Raw genomic sequence first — 16570 nt, forward strand, 5'->3', positions numbered from 1 at the left:
TGCTAACAATTATTTTCAGTAATTACCAGTAGTGTCCAGTGCCTTTAAGTCACACCACCCCTAGTCCACATTACCTTTAGTTAAATTTAAACCTGGTTATGCCAGGGCATCTAGAAGCAAGTTCGAGTGTGCACCCTGGTTAAATGTTGACTAAAGGCCTGGTCCCATTTCATTGGTTGAATGAGCGTGCGCAAAGTCTGCGTGGAGCAATTCAACCAATAGAATGTGTTCTCTTTGCGTCGTTATGGTTATCGCTGCAGTGTGACACGGCCTTAAGTTGACTCAAACTCAGGCTGGTCGACCATTGGTTGACCATTTGGAACCAGCTTCAAAAGTTATTCTAATTTGATTTTTTTCTTCTTCCAGTCATCAGTCAAACAGCTAAAAGGAGAACTTCATCCCGGATAAAAATGCTCATCCCTTATTGTGTTGTGACACTGCCCTATTGGTGATCAAAGCTTCAAGAACACAAATAGTTTACTTTTTGGTGAATAAATAAAACAGTTTTTAGTGAACAGATGATGGAGAAATGTGCATAAATCATGGGTTGACTATAAAATAGGAAGTAGATCAGTGTCCTAGGGAAATCGGTTCCACAGATCTGTTCCCCCATGCTTAAAGTGAAATTGGCCTGAACATCTGACATCACACTTCGAGGCTTGTGAATAACGCCAAAGACTGGCCTCAAGCCATTGTGTATCTTCACCTTTCACCTACATTCATTTCACATAGAGATGTGTAGTCAAATTCTACACCAACATTACATGCAGTACATGCATACGCATGTACTGTATACACGTGGACACAGCATGCAGACAAAAAAAGTAAGCTTCCCATATCTGTGTTTTGATTGGTCCGAGGTGATGTTTGTCAGTGGGACTCAAACCACCCGACCATTCAAAGCACATCTATGGAAAGCTCATGTCACCGCACGTGTATCCAATAATATCATTGTATCCAATGGAATCACTGGATCGGAGTAGCAGGTACCCGTCTTTATCCTTGCAGATAAAGACATGGGCCCAGTTAGCCTGAACATCCGACGTCACTCTGTAAGGCTCGTGAATAACGCCAGAGACCGGCAGCAAAAACCGGCATGTGTTTTGACCTTTGACCCCACACATTTCACATAGAGATACGCAGTCAAATTCTGTTGCGAACTCGAGAGCAGTGTACTGTGTAGGCATAATGACCTGCACATTTACACTATATCAATGTATCAAATGGAATCACTGGATCTAGTGGCAGGGACCTGCCTTTATCCTTGCGGATAAAGACAGGGGCCCAGTCTAGGGCCAGTCTAATGGGAAATTAGCGTGAGCTGAGGAGATTGATTCAAAAGAGGGCGCTATCAAAACAAATAAAAATCTTTTTGCCACAGCGGCCCTACATTTATCCCATGCAGCACAGTGTTCTCAGTGATGTATCCACAAATAATAGAAAAACAAGAAAAAAAGGGAAGAAAGTGCTAGAGTAATTATGATATAAATGGAGCGCATTAGTTTCCTGTTGCAAAACAGGAATTGTGTTAGGACACGTTTGGTAACAATTTTCAAAGACCAGTATTCTCACTTGGTGTATTCGAACTTATGCATAAAATGACAAACCTGTTAAAGTTTGGGCGCAGTTGGTCATCGAAGTTGCAAGAGAAAAATGAAATAAAAAAAACACCCTTGTTGGACGACTTTGTGCATGAGCTTTCAAGGGTCAATTTCACAAAGAGTTAGGACTAGTCCTAACTTAGGACTAATCCTCAAAAAAAAAAAAAGGTATGGTTAGTCCTGAGTTAAGACGAGTAACTCATCGTAACTTTACTCGTCCTTAACTCAAGATAAGACTAGTCTTAATTCTTTGTGAAATCCACCACTGATGCATAATAAAAGGCTTCAGCTGAAGTTTCTTTTTATTTGAGAGAGAAATTACCTCTTCCTCAAAAACTATCTTACTTCAGAGGGAACCGTTTCTCACACTGTTTTATACTATCAACAGCTCTCCATTGCTCGTTACCAAGTAAGTTTTTTTGTTAACAATTATTGTGAGTAATAACCAATAGTGTCCAGTACCTTTAAAACACTGGACGTGGGCCTTTCCTGTGTATTGTTTTGATGTGACAAGAAATGCTTGTGATCTTAATGGATGTTTTTTTATGCGAAGCAATGATTACTTTCTTTTTTTAAATTATGTTTAGTTTTCGCGATTAATACGCGCTCTTGAGGCTGACTATTATTAATTGTTTTTTTCAGTGTGTAACTTATATGAGTAAACAATTTTTATTTTACCTATTTAAAAAATGTTCGGTTAATTTTTGTAATAATGGGATTGTACACCATTTTAAAGGGTCTGGGTACTTTTTGTACGTCACAAAACAAATGGTTCACAGACTTGCATCAAACTCACACAGTTTGAAGATAACGATGGTAGGAAGTTTCCCTTAAAATATTATCTGCTGGGGTGCTGTTAGAAATTTTTAGCACGAAAAGGTATTTTCGTAACATAATTTTACTCACTTCTCAAAACTACAGCACCTCAGCAAGTAATATTTTCAGGTCATCTTTCTCTTTTTATTATCTTCAAAAGGTGTGAGATTAATGTAAACCTGTGGACATTGTGGTTTGTGTAACCAAAAGTACCCAAAATCCTTTAACATGTACAAACCAAATTAATACTTTAAAATTGGCTGAACCATTCCCTTCTGACTCTAGATCTGGTCTATGTTGAGGATGCCGATGTCTTTCTTTTTGTCAAGTATTAGAAAAGAACATTATATATTTTAACTGAAATTAATACAAACAGAAATTGTTTAACCACACCTTGTCAATATTAAGCAAAATTTAAAATGTGGGGACTTACTTTCGTAAACCTTAAAATACATTCCATGTTATTTCATTCTTTTCTCTCCAAATTCCATATTTGTTTAAAGGCAATATTCACTTTTGAACATTAGTGCTTGAATTTGTTTTAAGAATTGGTCACCAGAATGTCTTTCTTTTTCATGGAGATAGTTGTACTTGTGCTTTTAAAGCAAATAACATGAAATATAACTGGAAATACTATTAGCACCCAGGCTCTGGATTCACTTCCTGAAAACCTCAGAGAAATACACAACATCTCACTCTTCGTCAGCAGCAACTTAAGACACACCTGTTCACACTTGCCTTTCCTACCGCTTAAGAATTCCCTCATTCCATCTTATAACCGGCGCCTTTGAATGTTTTTTTTATCAGATTCAGTGCGCCTTTATAACTGCTGTGTAATTGTTATTAGTAGTACAGATTATGATGCCAGTATATTATCTGTAACATTTAACTTTTTTTATTATTCAAATTATATATATAATCAATCGATGTTCGATTGAATGATCGACTGATATTGAGCCATTAATACAAATAAGATCGATTAATAGTCAGGTTCATAAATCAATTAATAATCATTGGACGATTTAATAATCTAATTAAGCATGGGAGCTGGATGTACTTGTTAACTCTGTTTTAATAAGGCTTTACTTATGTTTATAATATAGTTACACGATTTTTTTTAACGAGCGATGAATCTTTTTAACTCTATTTTACTAGGCTTTACTTATGTTCAAAAGAACATTACAGAATTGGTAAGACAAACATTGTTAAGATCACAGATTAACACAAAATGTTCATGGTCTAATGATGATGATAGTAGAAAACATTCCTTAAAATATTTCTGTCTGAAATGTCGATGAGAAATAAATAAAACTAATTTCCTGTTTGGTGTGCGTTTTATTCATTATTCTTTTAATCGATGTCATGCAAAATGTGTTATCGGTTGTTTACTTACTTCTCATGACCCAGTTGGCCGATCGATCTCAAACTTCTACAGGTTTGTCGTTGGTGGATTACATAAAGTGCTTACACTGCCAGCAACTGTTTTGTTAGCACAAATCAAATCTGTAATGTTCCTTAAAGTTATACGATTTTTAATGGGCGATGAATTTACTTTTTAATTATCTATTTTATTATTTGTTTAAGTTTATTACATATGATTGTATTGTATTTGTATTTACTTGCCTGTTTAGATGGTAAGGCCCAGTTGGGTGACAAGTTCTTGTCGATTCTTGTTTGGTAACTTGATCGTTGAGGTGACTTATTTTTTATTTTTGGGTAACTGGAATCGGTTCAATGGAGAAGACAACATCCATTCAGATCAGACGAAAAACTTTCCTGAAATAACTATACTGAGAGAAAAAAGCAATTATGGTTTTAACATAGGGACCAATTAGTGGTAACCTCACTGTTGGAAGCAGTAACATGCCAGGGGTCGATTTCACAAAAATAGTCATAACTTAGGACTATAGTCGTAGGACTCTTTATGAGTTGGTAACAATTTAAGACTAGTCCTAAGTTAGGACGAGTTACCATTCCTGGAGTCGATTTCAAAAGGATATAGTCCCAGGACTCTTCGGGAGTCGATACGATTCCTTCTATCGAAGCTGTATTTTGAGTGTGTTCTAAAACTTTACCATTTCGCATCTTAAAATAGATCATGAAATATCTTAAAACTAGATCATGAAGTATCTTAAAACTAGACCATGAAGTTTCTTAAAACTAGATCATGAAGTATCTTAAAACTAAACCACGGAGTTTTCTAAAACTAGATCATGGAGGATCTGTTTTACTGTTTGACCTCTTCCGCCTTTTGGCACCAGGTATTTAATTAGCTACAACACCACGAAGTGTTGTTTAGTTGTTTTTTATTTTTTTCCCCCAAATTTGTATTGTTTGCATCTTGGAACTATTTTTCATATATATTATTAATGATTGTTTTATGAGGGTGACGGATATGATAAAAAAATAAAGGAAATCTATTTTTGTAATACCCGTGTCAGGATTCCTTGAATTTTGTTTACGAAATGACCATTCCGGAATCATTATTCTACCTCCATGATTAAAATAACGATGACCTAAATGACATTATGGAGTCGACCGTTGGGGAATATATTGATATGCTAAATATACTATAGCGGCCCCATATAGCGCTCATATCCGCCACCAGTGGCGCTCCAGGGCACTTCAACATTCTGTTTTTTTCCCCTGCAAGGTACAATGTTTGTGGGATGATACGTTAGAATTATGAAAACATTGATTGCTTTCAATTCTCCAGACGCTGTTGACGCAAATTGATAAACATCCATCTTACTTAGAAGGGTTTGTAAGCTGATGGTTTAAAGGCACTGGACACCTTTGGTAATTGTCAAAGACCAGTGTTATCACTTGGTGTAGGCCAATCCCAACGTATACATAAAATGGCAAACCTGTGAAAATTTGGGCACAGTTTGTCATCGAAGTTACAAGAGATTATTTTAATAAAAGAAAAAACACCCTTGTTGCACAATTTTGTGTGCTTTCAGATGCTTAAAAGGTTTCAACTGAAAGTTTGTTATTGAGTGAGAAATAACCTCTTTCTCAGATACTATGCTACTTCAGCGGGAGCCGTTTCTCAAAATGTGTTATACTATCAACAGCTCTCCATTGCTTGTTATCAAGTGAGTTGGTATAATTATTTGACTAGTTACCAAAAGTGTCCAGTGTCTTTAACAGTCTCTGTTTATTAATATCAACAAACCCGCGACAATAACTCTAACGTTATTTACTGAAACATCAACTCAGCTTCCAATGTCCCTTTGTAGTTGCACGCTACAGGTTGGTTTTTAATTAAATTATATACATTTCCAGGGTCGTCGCTTTTGACGAGCTGCCTCTTCGGTGCTTTTATATGAAAAGATGAAAGAATTGCTTATTTTTATCGATAATTCATACCTGTGTCCCACTTTCATAAAGCTGTTTACCGGTAAGCAATTTTTTTGTGCTTACTGTAGCGGGAAAATTTTGCGTAAGCATACACGTATTTCACCATGATTTCTCATAACATGACTAGGCGCGCATGCCCGTTCACCATGGATTTGCATTGTTACGTCACTCGTGTGCTTAGGCAGCATTTACCCTTGCTTAAAGCATGGAAAAACAGCTTTATGAAATAGAAGTTATGCTATGGGATGAATGTAAAAAATATACCAAAAAACAACGCACAAGAAATAATTCACGAGTTTTGGAAGCAAAATATACCTGACATGTATCAACGTATTTATTTCAAATGCAGACAGTACTGCGATCAGTATACTATTACAAGTTGTAAATTAATTCGAACTCAAAGTGTGAATCATTGGTATGGTCTGAGAGTCAGTTTTTTTTTACACCGCTATACATCGACGTTTTTCACATTTTGGTCACAGACACCATTGATAGTTCCAACCCTGCTTGGATATTAAATAAACTCAATGTATTTCAGTAATCTTGTTATTTTAAAGTTTTATCAATGTTTTTTCATGGAGCTATTTTGTAAAAATGTTGCTCCTTGATTCCAGATTTAGTGTATGGCTTTAAATGAGATGTTTATCCCGAGAGTTTTGAAGAAATCCCCTCGAATATTCGAATAGCTGATGTTGTATCACTTATAAAAAGCAATTGATTATCTTTGAAATTTATATAACATTGGGCTATACGTGATTTGAAGTTGGAACTACCAAGACGCGACATGGTATGAAACTACTGTACACATTAAGATACGAAATTACATTATTATCCACACTGAGCATTTGAAAATATATTAAAAAGCACGGAGTAATTGTCGAAGACCAGTCTTCTCACTTGGTGTATCTCAACGTCATGTGCATAAAATAACAAACCTGTGAAAAGTTGAACTCAAATTGGTTGTTGAAGTTGCGAGAGAATAATGGTAGAAAGAAAACTACTTTGTCGCACAAGTTGTGTGCTTTCAGATGCCTTGAATTCGAAACCTCATCTGAGATCTCAAATTCAATTCAAATATTTCAGTGAGAAAATACTTTCCCAAAAACTACGTTACTTGAGAGGGAACCGTTTCTCACAACAATGTTTTATACTATGCATTGCTTGTTATATAAAGTTAGTTTTTATGCTAGCAATTATGAGTAATTACCAATAGTGTCCATTGCCTTTAAGAACAAATCCTCAAGTATGAGGTCATGAAAATCATTGATGGTTCCAGACTGGCCGGTAAATCAAAAATCAACGGCCAAGAATCGTTTTCAGTTGTTTTTGTCTTCAATAAAAATACTTTATCACTTTTTTTCTTCTTCTTTTTGGTCTTTGTGGGTCGAATTCATCCACTTTTATTTTAAGGGTTTTCATCATCAATATTTATAAGTATATTAGTTTTTTTTTCATTCACGCTGGATCAATCAATGAATTATCGTTTTGTTATTTTAAGGATAGTTTCATTTCACATTACAAAATGTCACTCACCTAATACAAAAATTACAATAAAATACTTTGTACATCTCAACAACAGCATGTGCACACAATTTAAACTGTACAACATTCACCAAGCTCGTTATCATCTTTTTCAGATACATTTAGCAGTAATATTTGATCAATATTTGTTATTTTTCTTTTTTTAGGGGGTGGCTCTTATCTCGACAAAAGCACAGTGAACTCAGTACTTTCTCAGGTTCTGATTAAAGAAATAATTCAGTCACATCATTCGGGTGCAACAGACAATTTACCCAAACCCAACAGTGTCATATTAAAGGCACTGTACACGTTTGGTAATTGTCAAAGACCAGTGTCCTCACTTGGTGTATCCCATCATAAGCATAACATAACAAGCCTGTGAAAATTTGGGCTCAATCGGTCATCGAAGTTGCGAGAAAATGATGAAAGAAAAAACACCTTGTTGGACGAATTTGTGTGCTTTCGAGATAGGAATAAAAGACTTCTAGCAAGAAGTCTTTTATTATTTGAGTGAGAGATTACCTCTTTCTCAAAAACTACGTTACTTCAGAGGGAGTTTTTCCCACAATGTTTTATACTATCAACAGCTCTCCAATGCTCGTTATTCAGTCAGTTTTTAAGTTAATATTTGTTTTGAGTAATTACCAAACGTGTACTTTCCCTCTAATGTGTTTACCATTATCTCAAAATGGCTTATTGCGATGGTAGAGCAGAATGTGTAGTTTTATTTTAGCAGCGGGTATCGCAAATATTTCATAATAATTGCTAAGGTTGTATCGGGGATAAAAAATACTTTCGGTTTTTGCCCACACACCGGTACTGTATGCTCAAATATTTTCAGGGTTCTGTTTGGGAAAAATCAACAGGCTTTACTCCGGTGCGGTGTATCATTAATTTAAGGTTATCAATGTTTTACGCAACCTTTGGTTTGTGTTGGAACTGTATAGACGCGAAATGGTTTTTTCTATGAATGAAACTACTCCACAACTTGACGGTGAAACTAAATGACGCTGTTATCTACATTAAACCATTTAAAATGTGATTACAGATAAAAAACAAATCCTCGAGTGAGGTCATGAAAATCATTGATGGATCCAGACTGGCTCTTAAATCGCAACTCAACGGCATTTTTTTTAATTTTTTTTTTTACTTTAATAAGTTACATTTTATTCATAACTTTTGATAATTCCTTAATAACTAATTTTCTAGATCGAACCTTATCAGATGAATTCGTCCACTTTTATTTTGAATGGTTTTCTCCATCAGAAATTTTATTTTATATTTTATTTATTTCATGCGGGCTGGATCAATCAATGATTTATTAAGTATTCTTAAATTGTGAGAGTTAGTAAAACTTTATAAAATGTCGCATACTTTACCGTTACAATCAAGTACTTTGTCCATGCAAACAACTTGCATACAATTAAGTGATAAAGAACTGTTCACAATCTTTGTATCTTTTTTTTTTTTTTTTTTTTGCCTTTCGTGTTTGTTTTTTATAGAAAATTAAATTAATCACGTCATCAAGAAAAACAGGTAATACATGAATATTAAATTAGACATTAAAGCAATAATATATAGCATGTTTCAGGGTCATTTTGACCTGAAATATAAGTCAAAAGCGACCCAAACAGGGTCAAAATGACGACCAAGTCTGACAATCAAGTCCGGATCAAGTCTGAGCTGGGTCCTGGTCAGGTTTGACCGGGGATCCGGTTCATTTCTTACCCGGAATCCGGGTCAAGTAAGAGCTTGAATTCGGGTTAAGTCTGAGCTGGAATTCAGGTCAAGTCAGAGCTGGTATTCGGGACAAGTCAGAGCTATGTATTCGGATCAAGGCTGACCAAGGATTTTATCAAGTGTGACCCGGGAACCAGGTCAAGTCTGACGCAGTGAGTTTGTAGAGTAATAGGTATTGATCAACTTAAATTTCCGAGTGAGAAGTAGTACATAGCTTAGACATCATTGATGGATCCAGAATGACGGGAAATCAACATTTCCACTGCACATGACTACATAAAAGGTCTAGATACAACAAGAGTTGATGATTTCTTTCACATATTTATAGCTAACACTCGTATTTAAAAAAAATGTCGAGGTTCCGATAGATTTTCAATCGATTACGGTATCAGTCTTTGAATATTGGATCAATCATTGATGAATAATTAAAATAACAACTACAACTTAATTGGAACTTAAAGTTGCATGGCCTTATTTTCACCAAAAAATTGTTTGTTGAGCCTGTGCTTTTGAATTTTTACTCATTAAAAAAAAACATTTACAAAACTGCAACAATACATGAACTTTAGATAACACTTATTTTTAAATAAAAAAAAAGAAGAAGAAAAAAGAAGGAAAACAAAAAATATATTTATGAACAAATACATTGTACCCTAACCCTTGCCCTTCTCTCATCGGATGTACATGATCATATGGGGGACTTTGGGCAGGAAAACTTGCTTTCTTGCATAAGAAGCTATGTACGAGCAAATTAATTTCACCTGCAACATGTTCACCTGCAACATGAAATTCGTTCCGCTTGGACTTCATGAATTTATAGTTGCCTCTATTTATGCAAATGTATACACACACTCTAAAAACTAAACAGTTGAATCCAACACTTGCATGAGTCTGGTGAGTGACTACATTGAAAGTGTTGGATCCAGCGTTTTGTTTGTTAAATCTAGCATTTTAAATTTTTGATCCAACGCAAAAAGGGTTAGTTGAACATTTTAAGTGTTATTTCAACATTTCTCAAATTCATTTGAATTGTTGGATCAGCTTTTTAAACGTTTAACTGGCACTTAAAATTGTTGACCGAGTACATAAAAATGCTGGATTCAACACTTTCAAAGTGTAGTCACTCACCGAACTCATGCAGGTGTTGGATTAAACTCTTTAGTTTTTAGAGTGCACCTCATGATTACAATATTGCTCTTCACAAATAAGAAGGAAAACAAGAGAATGAAGTCTTCATAATTACCCTATGCTTCTTTGTGACGCGCATCTTATCGGTTTACGTCTTGAGCCGAATTTTCATTGTGCATTCTTTTATTGAGAAATACTCCCAAGCTCCTTGGAGCTTCTTACCACTGTACCACAATGATGAATTTGTAAAGAGGGTTCCTCCTTGATAGTAAACTCCATTTAAATTACACTGGTAGCAGTTATTATACCACCAACCTCCCTTTCCGGAGATGGCACAGTTCAGCTCATCGCCTACTTGCTTGTCTGCCTCAAAACGTTGGTCATTGTCGTTGTCTTTCGTAGTAAATACCATACCATTGTTCAAGAATCGGGAGTTGAACCCTAGAGTATACATAAGGGCATCACCTGCTGTACTCTCATCATTGTACAAGTCGACACGGAGCTGAAATTTTTCTCCTGTAACCCTGAAATCTCCATAAACAGCCCAAACTTCTGCAGCCTTCCAATCCAATATATCAACACGCAGTTGCCACATTGGGCCGGACTCAGTCAAGATGCGTAAGTTAGTATTGCCAAGCCAGAACTCCCCATCCAAGTTGCCGAAACCGTTCCCGTAGTCGGCCCAGTTGCGATAAAAGTCAACACTGCCGTCTTGACGCCTCTGGATGACGATCCAGCCTCCGCCATCAGTCTCCATATCGCAGTACACTTGCAAACCATCAGCAAATTGGGCAGGAAATATTGTAAAGACACCACTCACTTTCTGACCCGCCTGAAGAAGCTCCTGGCAGCTGCTGTAACGAGGCATAGAGGAGACGGTTGTATCGGGGTGTGCATGGGACAGGAGAGGTGTGTCCATATTGCCATCGTAATACACACTACCAAAGTGTGTAATCAAGTTATCAGGAAACTGGGCAATGGTGGCATTATTCAGTTCACAAAGGTGATGAATGTCATCATAATTTACTGATTTACAGTTAGGATAATCACAATGACAGTTACGAACACAACGGACACGTGAACTGACGTTGACACTCTGATATGTACAATACTGAAGTGCCCGATCTTCTGCAGCGTTGAATGCTTGCATCAGGTTACCACAGTAACACAAACGAAAAATAGCAATCACTATGATTACTTCGAAGGTGAGCTTTAAAATAACTGTAGTTCCAAAAGTTAGAAAGTTCCCATCGTGTGCCATATTTGCATGTCGCTTCTTTCGTACACTACGATTAGATGATAATTTGAAATAAATCTATACCATGTGATGGTCGGAGTGTCAACGCAGAAGTGAAACCACTGAGTCTGATATCGTTTTTCGTTATGACGCAGCTGAAATTGTTACCCTTGTTAAAAGCGATTTTATTGTTGAAACTATAACGTGCAAGAGTTTGATTGGTCAGTATACTGTCACGTGTTTCTTTTGATGTAAGCTTATTAGGCCGTATCCGAATCGGCGTCTACAACGGTACGGCTATGGCTGTTGTTAAGGACGTTGCTAAGGATGTCCTATATTCCTCAACGCATGATGACACAACAATCTAGCTGTAGCTATAGATGTAGCCGCAAATTCGAACACGGCCTAAAAAAAAATCAAATTCAAAGAATTTTCATGATTAAATGAATTTTAAAAGATGACGGAGGTTGTGCCATTCAGAGAGGATTGTGGGATACGTGACGTCATGTGCAGAGGTCCACCTGAAGGAATTCACTTAATGGTGAATTATGTGTTGATGAATCTATAGCAACAGCAGCCTTTCCCAATACTGCATGCACCGTTTATTGATTCTGGAAGAAACACAAAGGAAGCTGCTTTTGCATGCTCTAAAAATAGGTGGAAGCTAGATAAAAAGCAACATGGTTTTGGTGTTTTTTAGTTAGAACTACAGGTAGAAGCCAGGGAGAGCAACACGTTTAATTAAAGGGGAACAGTCAACCATGATTGTGCAATGACCGTGTTTGGAAAAATACACATGAATCTGTAACAAATAAAGATGATGGGCAGAGCCTATAGACCTTTATCCAGTAGCGGCCATCTTGATTTTCTTCCATTCAAATCAATGTAACCAAACTGAGGCTGGGAGGAGAATTAGTCTGGTTCCTTTTTGTACAACAAAAATTAGCATCCATTACTGGTGTTGGATCAGGGAACAAGACTAAGATGGTGACAACGTGATAGTTCCAAGAGGTTCGGTTTAAAGCGTAGGGGTACTTTTTGTAAGACAAAAAAACACAATGTCCACAGATTTACATTAAACTTACACAGTTTGAAGATAATGATAGTAGAAAGCTTCCCTACAAATGTTTTAATTAATATTAGTTCAAATAATTTTCGTTTCAGATTTTATAGCATGTAAAAACTTATTAACCAGTTATTCTATGTTTATGGTATAATATCACAACTGGTTAATGGGATTTTACATGCTAAAATAATTTTCAGCTCACTGAGACGAAAATTATTTTGTGGCTTGTCTTACTCATTTCTAAGAAACTACAGAACTTTAGTTAATAATAGTTTGAAAGGAAGTTTCCACTATCATTATCTTTCAACCCTGTAGGTTTAATGTAAATCTGTGGACATTTTGAAAAAGTACCCAAATCCTTTAAATGTTACTGTTACGTTTATTGGATTAATCTTCGGTTATAAAACCAAACAATCTCAAGGATGATTGTTTGATCATACAGATTATGAACTGGATTTTGCTAACAAAACAGTTGCTGGCAGTGTATTGCACTTTTAATATGTAACCCACCATACATATAAAATGACAAACCTGTTGAAGTTTCAGATCGATCAGCCATCTGGGTTACGAGAAAAAAAAAGTCAACAACCGATTACAAATTTTTGCATGAAACGCTCACTGAGCGATTAACACCAAACGGGGAATAAGTTCATTTTATTTCTCATCAATAAATAACATTTCAGAAAGAAATAATTATTTCAAGTAATGTTTTCTACTATCATTACAAATAAACAGTGTAATTTTTATGTAAATCTGTTATCTTAGATCCTAATGAGCTTTTTTCTTAAACCAAGTCTGTATTTAATACTTAAGTGTTCAATTTAACTGTATTCTTGGGGCTCTCAATAACCCTTAAGAAAATACAAGAGTTCTCAATAACTCGATCGTCGAGGCTGACAGAGTCCTCTCCCCGGATATTTTAATATGCAATGTGACACCTAAATTTCTACTCCCGTTAAAAATAACTCCTATCTTAACAAATCTTAAACATAGCTACCTGGCTTATTTTGGGCCGCCACGCGTTTTCCACCAGTTTATTATTTTTTTCCTATCATTTATATATACCTGTATGTATTACTATAATATTGTGGAAATGTTTTGTGGAAATAAATGTGTATTGAATTGAATAAAAAGAACTATTCTTGGTTGGCCAATCAGAAATTTTAACTCAAAAGTTTGCCAACCTTTAAAAAACTTTAACACAATAAAAGGAAATGACAAGTCATGATTGTTGCGCTTTGGCCATTCTATTCAGAACCTTGTTACGCCGGTAAATACAACGGAGACGGCACACGCCGTAAGTTTGCCGCGACCCTGACTGTTTCCCGTAACATCATACAAAATAAATAAGTGATTTGCATAAAGGAAGAAATAACCTTTCCACACATTTGTTCAAATCTACTGCGGGGATTCGATAAACTAACAAAAATAGACATTTTCTGAGACTTAAAGGCAGTGGACACTTTTGGTAATTGTCAAAGACTAGCCTTCACAGTTGGTGTATCTCAACATATGCATAAAATAACTAACCTGTGAAAATTTGAGCTCAATTGGTCGTCGAAGTTGTGAGATAATAATGAAAGAAAAAAACACCCTTGTCACACGAAGTTGTGTGCGTTTAGACGGTCGATTTCGAGACCTCAAGTTCTAAATCTGAGGTCTCGAAATCAAATTCTTGGAAAATTAATTCTTTCTCGAAAACTATGGCACTTCAGAGGGAGCCGTTTTTCACAATGTTTTATACCATCAACCTCTCCCCATTACTCGTTACCAAGAAAGGTTTTATGCTAATAATTATTTTGAGTAATTACCAATAGTGTCCACTGCCTTTCAATTTTAGTACACAAACGTAAAAAGTTTCATCACAAACCTCTCGAAATATTTTTTTTAAATTCATAAACATTATTCTGTTCACGTTCAAGTTGATCTAACGTGTTCTAGAAGGACACCTATAGAAGGCTATTTATTGTAAAACAATGTTCACACGGCACCTTTTGTTGCCCTTGCAGCGACCTTTTTTTACACGGCTACTTCTTTTTTTCGTGACTTTTAGCGACTTTTTTGTTGTGTGTTTTATCATGCTTATAGTCGGGGTGAATGCCTTTAATCTAAAACGTGTAATAATTTACATGGGAAATTGACAAACGGTACCTTGTTCAACACCCAATTGGTATGTTGCACAAATTTAACTTTGACATTTTAAAAGAGCATAGGCCTGCCGCTGCATGCATTGTTAATATAAAATGTATTATTTAAAATAAAATGATTTAAGTTTAAACATTTCTACAAAGTACAAACGGTAAAACTTGCCTACACTCAGAAAAATATTTACACAAGTTGTGTAAAAAAAACCATGTTTTAGAGGCAGGGGGTGAACCTGCTAACAGTTAGGTAAACTTTTACCAGTTCGTTGTAGGGTAAAACTTACACAACAAAGACTTACAAACTTACTTCGTTTAGGAGTAAACATATTTACCTAAATTTTAAGTAAACGCTAGATATGTAAAATATTACACATTGATTGTGTAAACCTTACACTTTTATGACATGTAAAACTATTCCGCGATACCCTTTGTATGGGTTAAAACTTTAATTTACCTTATAGCTGTGTAATTATTATTATTTTACTGTTTGTTTAGGTAAAATGTTTACTTGGATTGTGTGTAGTCGTACACAATTACATACTTTTACCGTTGTACCCTTTTCCCGTCTGAACGTTTGAGTAAGGCCTTACTGCCTGTTCGTGCTCGTCGAGCAAAAGTTAAAAGCATGGGGATTTTGCTCCTTGATGGACGTAATGAAAGGTGAGTTTCTCAAAAACAATATTGCGATCTGCAGTCATATACACAGACTGATGTGTGTCGTATTATTATTTGTTAGTTTTTACAACCATTTCGGCCTACATTTTTGTCATATACTTGAAGATGTCTGCAGCGCTATAAAGTGGGCATGTGTTGTAACGTGTTGCAACATGTCGTTTTGCTATAGCAGTACTATAGCGCTGTATACATTTTCAAGTTCATGGCAAACATGTAGGTCAGAATGGTTGTAAACACTAACAAATAATAATACGACACACATCAGTAGATATGACTGTAGATCGTAACAACTTTTGAGAAACTCACCTTTTAATACGTCCACCTAGGAGCAAAAATCTCCATTCTTGTTACTTTTGCTCGACGAGCACGAACGACATGACTGCATGGACTGAGACGTTAGCAACTTGTCACGCAGACGCGCGTGCGCACACGAGGGGAAAAACAAAAAACATAACTTGCATGTAAACACCGGATTCTTTTCACAGTTCCTATAGTAAGACCTACCAATGCCATGTAAAGTTTCTCTTTACTTCGGTAAATCTTACATAACTTTGGTTAACTGCAATACTTACTCTCAAAACATGTATAGATTTTTTTACACTACAAATCAGTACATGTTTTTGGCCGTGTTTTACTTAATTTAGGTAGTTTCTTACACTACACAACTTTTTTTACATAACATCTTTTTACCATTTGTTTTCTGAGTGTATACCACGTGCTCTCTAATCCAAACTCGACGACACATTAACCTAAAAAATCATCTCAGAAAGCATTTGGATGGTCGATGTATAGGCTTCTCTTTTGTACATATTTTTTACCTTAATATACACGATCACAAAACGGCTACGGCCCTTTTTTAATCCACAGCTTCGGCTCCAGTTCAGCTCAGGCTAGCTTCTCCCCGCAGTTGCTTTGATAATTGCACGTGCTTTGCGTACGGGCTCTAGGCTTCAGACGAGAGAACGGAATCTGAAACCGAACCCAAAGCTGAAGCCGCGGTTTTGAAATTGGGCCTCTGAAAGTATTCATTTCGTTCGAGCTTCCCTTGGTCGACCCCGTGGTGCTCACTCGGGTGGGACCCTGACAAGAGCTAATCGAACGATCACTCGCCTCTCGTGGTAGACTTGACTCAAGTCCCAAGTCCCAAAACCTGTTCCGCACGCGGGACAGGGACTTGACGATGTCTTGCCTGCATGATATATAAATGTAGCAATGCTTATGAATATGTAACATTGCTGCGTGATATGTGTTGACTAATCAAACGCACCCAAAAAGAAGA

General features: G+C 36.2%; 2 protein-coding genes across 5 annotated transcripts in view; one reads left to right on the forward strand and one right to left on the reverse strand.

Moving 5' to 3' along the window:
• The window catches only part of LOC139938158 (synaptic vesicle 2-related protein-like), an 81613-nt gene extending 76683 nt beyond the window's left edge, over positions 1 to 4930 (forward strand). For all 4 annotated transcript variants that reach the window (XM_071933541.1, XM_071933542.1, XM_071933543.1 and 1 more), the window contains one exon: positions 367 to 4930. In XM_071933541.1, the coding sequence (XP_071789642.1) occupies positions 367 to 408 (42 nt within the window). In that variant the 3' untranslated portion in view covers positions 409 to 4930. The remainder of the gene's footprint in view (positions 1 to 366) is intronic.
• A 5387-nt stretch (positions 4931 to 10317) lies between these two features.
• On the reverse strand, positions 10318 to 11319 carry LOC139938275 (ryncolin-1-like). The gene has a single exon (XM_071933687.1). The coding sequence runs from the start codon at positions 11317 to 11319 to the stop codon at positions 10318 to 10320; it is 1002 nt and encodes a 333-aa protein (XP_071789788.1).
• Positions 11320 to 16570: the final 5251 nt, after the last annotated feature.

The sequence above is a fragment of the Asterias amurensis genome, chromosome 6 (genome assembly GCF_032118995.1).
Source record: "Asterias amurensis chromosome 6, ASM3211899v1".
In the NCBI taxonomy this organism is placed as follows: domain Eukaryota; kingdom Metazoa; phylum Echinodermata; class Asteroidea; order Forcipulatida; family Asteriidae; genus Asterias; species Asterias amurensis.

Coding starts and splice junctions, on each gene's coding strand:
- LOC139938275 (XM_071933687.1), bottom strand. CDS start 11,319: ATGCAAGCATTCAACGCTGCAGAAGATCGGGCACTTCAGTATTGTACA.